Consider the following 5,992-nt stretch of genomic DNA (forward strand, 5'->3'; position numbering starts at 1 on the left):
AAAATGGTATATTTACCAGAAAATGAGTTCGGGAGTCGGTTACGTGTGGGGAATGATCAACACCCCCACAACGTCCAAAATTGGTACCTTGTTTTTTAATTATTTGTCTTTGAAATAAATTTACAAATTTGAACTTTATTTTAATTTATGATCCCATAAAAATACATTAAGGATATTACTTTATACCAACAAATCATTTAAAATACATTCCTAATAAGTTAAGGAAATATTTTTATAATTTATTGTACAAAATAATATAACCCGAAAAAAAACAAAATTATAGGGATTAATTTGCAAAATATCTAAATTAATGGCCCTAATTCAAAATATTATGAAATCTAGGTACTATTAGTATGATTTATCCTATTTACTATTCATATTAAAATCTAAATTATTAAAATCTAAGGACTAAATATGATATTTACCCTAAATATATATAAATGCTAGCAGGGACTAAAATATAATAAAATAAAATATGAAGACCAAATTTAAATGATTAGAAACCTGATTTCGTGACCAAAATGAAAAGCATACAAATTACAGGGACTACAGACGGGGTTTATCAATTAGTAAATTACACAGATACCCCTCCCAAAATGACACCGTTCAGGGAGGGTATAAATATACCCTTAACCGGCCTTTTAGGCCATGTTCTCTCATTTCCCTCTTGTTGCTTCTCTCTCTAAGGAGAGAGCAGTTCTCCCTTCTCTCTAAACTCCCTCAACAGAGGGAATGTTGGCCACCATCTTCCGGTGTCGACAGCCTCTATCGACCACTGTCACGGTGGCTGAAATTTACAAAAATACACCAAAATAAAGCTCTAAACCCTACAAACACTAATCAGACCTTGTTTTCAACCGAAAATTATCCTAGTGACGTATATCTACCAATTTTACCTTCGATGTCTCGGTTCTCCGATGGCACGTGGAGGCTCCGACGACCGTGGTAAGTCTTCTCTCCATTCTTTTTCTTTCGGTTGTCTACTGGTTGTTGTGGATCGTTGCTTGTATTTGTTCGTATTGCTCTTTTTCTCTCTTTTTTTCATTGCCGTGTGTTTTCGTCTCTGTCTCCCTGTCTATCTGTGTATCTCTCTCTGTCTGTGTTCCTTCTCTTGCAGGATCAATGAACTTTTATAGGCCTCGAAGAGCCATTCGCAATGATGAAGCTACGGTGAGTCACCGGAGCTATGATGGTGACTTACCCTAAGGCTGTGAGGTGTGCGGTGAACCTTGCATCTTCTGGAGTCTTCTGGTGAGGCGGTGGTAGTGTGGCAACATCGGAGTGGCGGTCGGAATAGCCCCTAGGGTTTCCCTAGGGTTTATACTGGACGAATCTGGGGTGTTGGATCTCACCAGATCCAACAATTGAGGTAGCTGGCGGTTGGAGAAGATGAGAAAACCCTAGAAGAAAATCCTAAACGAGTTTTGGGCCTGCTGGGTTATCTGGGCCTGGCTTTGTTTTGGGCCTGGATCGGGTCTACTATAAATGGGGCTCCGAATTCTGTTTTCAATTGGACCTCTATGTATTATTTGTAATAATAATAATAATAATAATAATAATAAATATGTAAGCTCGGACGAAAATGACTGTCGACAGTTTCAACCCTCTGGATCTGCTCTCACACCATAGATTTTCAACCATCTATCTTGACCCTTATAATAACACCTTCAGATATCATGGTTTTCACGTTTATGTTATTAATTCTATTTTCATTTTTTTTACTACTCTTATCCAGGATTAAGCATATTGGAGTGGGAACGATATGAAGTTCAGAAAAGGGAACTTGGTGGAGGTGTTAAGAAGAGAACACGATCCATGCGGCTCCTGCTTTACCGGTGAGATACTTTCAGCTGATGGTGACAACTATATTGTTGGGTACAAACTGGTCGAGTACCACGAAGTAAAATGAGTCACGAAGAAGGTGCGAGGGAAGGATGTTAGACCCCTGCCTCCAAGTGTAAATGGTAAGAGTTGGGCAGTTAGGGATATAGCTGAGGTGTTTGATATTCAGTGTTGGGGGTAGCAATGGTTGCGAAGGTGTTAAACATCGGCAACCGAGTTGTCATTAAGTACTTTGGATCCATCCAACTTAAGGAAATTCATGCATCGAGTTTAAGGACTAGGCAGGCTTGGCATGGCAACAAGTGGATAGTGACGGGGAAGGTGATGGCTTTCTTATATTCGTCATGCTTGCCGCCTTAAATATTGTTTTTCCCCCCTCATTCATAAGTCTTATTACTCTGTTAGTACAATGTTTCTTTCAAATTCGTTGTCACTGCTATTTCCTTTCCATAATATAACATGAACTTCATACTAGTTCTTAATTAATGTGTTGTACCAACCAGTATTTCTAAACCAGACTACATACAATTGCAGGTTGCTGAGAACAAAATATTGGCTGACAGTGTAGCTCCAAAAATTCCTTTCGTAGCTGACGGCTTGCATTTCAGGAATTCATTGCATTTTGGTGAAACTATGCGATTTAGAGCAAGAGATAGAGGGGGGAAAACATAAGGGTGAGGCTCATAATATCGCGACTTGTCTGCGCATACGAGCAAAGGGTTTTGCCCGCCATTATGGAGAATGCAAAACCTTCAAGAAAAGAAATCAGCTCTATGTTCTGGAGGCTGTGATGTAACTCCTGACAGAACGCTTCCATTGTTGAAACAGGTATATGATATTTCTTCCTCGCATGTAGGGGTTGATGAGAACTTCATTAAGCAATCAACTAACAGGAATGGCAGAATGCAAGACACAACTCCTTACTGTTTTCATGATTCATCTAGTCCTGTCTGGTCAACTGAAGATAGTGACCAATGCTCAGTTGCTAGCCGTAGTTTAAACGTTGATTATGTTGGCCAAACCTCTCGTAAATCGTTGGACAATGCACCTGACAATTCCGATGCTGACTCAGCATTCCCTTATTTGTGTTACAAAAGAGACTTACCCTTGTCTCCTGTGGACAAAGTATACGATATGCATAAACTAGAACATCGTGCTTACAAGTCAACAGTGGAGGCATTGTTGTCTTCAGGTCCTTTAGCTTGGGCAAAGGAGTCTCTGCTAACAAATCTCTGCTTCAGCCTAAACATTTCAGACGAAGAACATCTACTCCTGCTCAGATACCTTTTGTCTACTCAAGCTCTTTGATCATGCATGTGTCTGTTATGGAACTGCTCAAGCAGTGACAATTTCGAGATATGAGAGCTATTGCAACTAAATCTCTTGCAGGTAGCATCTTAACTTTCCCAACTGTATATAAATTGTTGGGGGGACTGAGTTTTACTTGTTAAAGCTTAGAGCTAATGACATGAAATCTTGCCTTATCAAGGTTGATTTGACTGAATAACTTGAATGTCATTTTGCTTTTGTAATATCGATCTGATGTGGAAATGACTGCATAAGCATGAGTTGATCTTGTGAACGTTAACACAATGGACTCTTCATTTCATGAATAGATTTCAGACTGCTTTTGCAGAAATGCTGCCTTATTTCGGCTCTTCGTTAAATTAATCTCTTACTGTCCTGAAACAAGTTCATACAGTTTATAATCAGGTAAAATATGGATATAGCTTGGGAAAGGGGGCAAAATGGCGACAAGAATGATCTCTTTTGAAGCTCGTATCTGCAGTAGATGTATCCGATGTACAAATTTCAGCAGAATTGGAAACAGTAAATTATACATTTTATCCGAGCCACCCCAAAACAACTGTTAATATAACAACTAAGCTGTAACATTTGAACATGTTTTGGCAACAAATGTTAGATTGCCTCAAATCACAGAATTTGGCATGTGCAGCCTTCGGAGTCTTGGGGCCCTTCAAACCATCTATCCCATGACGGATTTATAAGACCATTTGTTCTGTGATCAGAATAAACACAAGCATTAGCGGGAAAAGCAACTTCATGTAAAGCAAGAGATGCAAGAACAATACAAGTAATTACACTGGGAGCAGTGGATCTGGTCTTGACTCCATGCTAAGCAGCAACCTGAGAGGAGTAAACAAGAGAGATTAAATCCGATCAAACCGGTTATCATTCCAATTTTGAGCGATAAGCATAAAATGATGAAATCGTTTAAATTCAAATCCCCCCCTTCTCCTTGCCCTCCTACTTTCTACTTCTGCAACTTCATTGGAAAGAGAACTTAATTCTTATACTTACTCCTCGGACAATGTTGAAACATTGTCAGTTCTCTCAAGCTCTTCCATCTCATCCTGGAAAAAGAAAAAATACACGAAGAGCGAAAGAATAAGACATCTAAACTGTAATATGGTACTCTTATCAACACACAGCAACTTTTTGAATCACTAAAGCATAACATTGCTCAAAGTAAAACAGATCTTGTTTGATTCAAATACTAAACTCACCATCTGCCTAAGAAAGCAGTAATGATAAACCGAGGCAAATAGCAGCACTCTTGATAGGTTTCATGAGGTGCAAACGCACAACATTGCTAAAAAGCTTGTTTATTTAACAGATGCTAAGCTACGCATATGACCTCTCAAGGTGAAACTTAGCAAGAGCAGCAAATCAGTCAAATACTAATGGAGGAAACCAGAATATTACTGGAAAAAGTGTTAAAAAAGAAGAAGCAAAAGCTAACCTCGAGACCCCTGGATTCTTGTTCGACGCGCTTAAGTTCAGCTAGAATCCGATGCTTGCCTTTGGTATCAGCTGCAGAACCAGACGGTTTCTGCTCATCCGCCGACGACGCCGTTTCCGACTCCATTGTTACTCACCTGCCTGAGCTTTGAAGGATTCAAAATTCAATGCCGCTTGGTCACTCCAAAACGATGGCGGGTTACTTATTTCGAAAAGCAAAAGGGCAACCAACTCATTTAATCCAGCAGATCTGTAAGTTGTTGCAAAGCTCTGATCTTTTAATTCTTATCTCTCTAATAACCCCGGAAATGGAAACAGGTAAACGAGTTTTCTTCGAAAGCTGTTCTGCTTTTGCTGATTTCCTAAAAGAACAAATAAAATAATATTTTTGAAAATACAGACAACCTTTTTCCTGTCTCATAGCCGGCCACTTCCATAATTATATCATTTCCTTTCCTATTCAAATAGTTTGCGTTTAATAAAAATATCTCAAACATTGAAGGATGCTTGATAGTAGCAATTTATTGTATGAACACGTCCAGAAATTATAGTTGGCGGCCAGACGAGAAAGATGCCCTTTGTTGTCTATGATAGGCAAATTTCACTTTCGCTTGTCTCTTTCTAGCATGCCACCATCCTCTGCTTTTACAGACTTCGTTGCACTCTTTTGTTTTTCTCATTAGTCAATCCATCCCGACCGACACAAAAGATTTAATGTTAGGATAATTTAAATTTATAAAATTTTAAGGGATAAATTTGAATTTATAAAATTTTAAGAGATAAATTTGAATTTATAAAATTTTAGAGGTTACAAACAGATTATTAGTAGAAAATATATAAAAAATTAAAATATATAATAATTTTAAATTTTCATGGAGTAATTACCCCGACCCGTCTCCTTTGTCCCCTGAATCCATTCATAGATGAGTTGAGGGGTTGGCCAAATGGTCGACTCATAAATATTTCAAATTTTTTTATATAATTTAAATATTTTGTATATTATTTATTGATAATTTAGTTTTGCATCTTAAAATATTATAAATTCGTCCTTAACGTAAAATCGTACCAACGACATTATAAGTTTTTCTCCCACGTTTTGTAACCCACTTCTACTTTCAAACCCTTAATATATTATTATTATTATTTTGGTAATACAGAAGTAGAAACATCAAGCTTAGTCTGCGGGATTTATGTCCCACTCGACTAGTTCAGCTGTCACCCTTGGAGGACTCGTAAAAATTATAACATCAAGACGGTTCCCAACTGTTTATATCCGGATGATTCGTGATATGTACTGTAGATCTACTACTACCGTCAGGACTACAGTTGGCGACACCAAGGCATTCCCGGTGGAAATTGGACTCCACCAGGGATCGGCTCTTAGCCC

The 5,992-nt window shown here is 38.2% G+C and overlaps 2 protein-coding genes across 2 annotated transcripts; one reads left to right on the forward strand and one right to left on the reverse strand.

Annotated features, from left to right (window-relative positions):
* Positions 1–2,583: 2,583 nt before the first annotated feature.
* Positions 2,584–3,150, forward strand: LOC120158275. The gene has a single exon (XM_039169154.1). The coding sequence runs from the start codon at positions 2,584–2,586 to the stop codon at positions 3,148–3,150; it is 567 nt and encodes a 188-aa protein (XP_039025085.1).
* A 458-nt stretch (positions 3,151–3,608) lies between these two features.
* On the reverse strand, positions 3,609–5,028 carry LOC120158258 (guanine nucleotide-binding protein subunit gamma 1-like). Its single transcript, XM_039169146.1, has 4 exons — positions 4,607–5,028; positions 4,165–4,217; positions 3,946–3,990; positions 3,609–3,862 (listed from the first exon to the last, which is right to left on the reverse strand). Exons 1-4 carry the CDS (start codon positions 4,730–4,732, stop codon positions 3,778–3,780), a joined length of 309 nt encoding a protein of 102 aa, XP_039025077.1. The 5' UTR covers positions 4,733–5,028; the 3' UTR covers positions 3,609–3,777.
* Between the last annotated feature and the right edge of the window lie 964 nt (positions 5,029–5,992).

Source organism: Hibiscus syriacus, unplaced genomic scaffold, assembly GCF_006381635.1.
Source record: "Hibiscus syriacus cultivar Baekdansim isolate YM2019G1 unplaced genomic scaffold, ASM638163v2 tig00111310_pilon, whole genome shotgun sequence".
Taxonomy (NCBI): Eukaryota; Viridiplantae; Streptophyta; class Magnoliopsida; order Malvales; family Malvaceae; genus Hibiscus; species Hibiscus syriacus.

Bases quoted from the DNA above. Each gene is read 5' to 3' on its own strand.
- LOC120158258 (XM_039169146.1), bottom strand. From the start codon at position 4,732: ATGGAGTCGGAAACGGCGTCGTCGGCGGATGAGCAGAAACCGTCTGGT. The intron at 3,991-4,164 runs GTAAGTATAAGA...TACTCCTCTCAG, and splicing joins GTTTCAACATTGTCCGAGGA to GTTGCTGCTTAGCATGGAGT. The intron at 3,863-3,945 runs GTAATTACTTGT...TTCTGATCACAG, and splicing joins CCAGATCCACTGCTCCCAGT to AACAAATGGTCTTATAAATC.
- LOC120158275 (XM_039169154.1), top strand. From the start codon at position 2,584: ATGCAAAACCTTCAAGAAAAGAAATCAGCTCTATGTTCTGGAGGCTGT.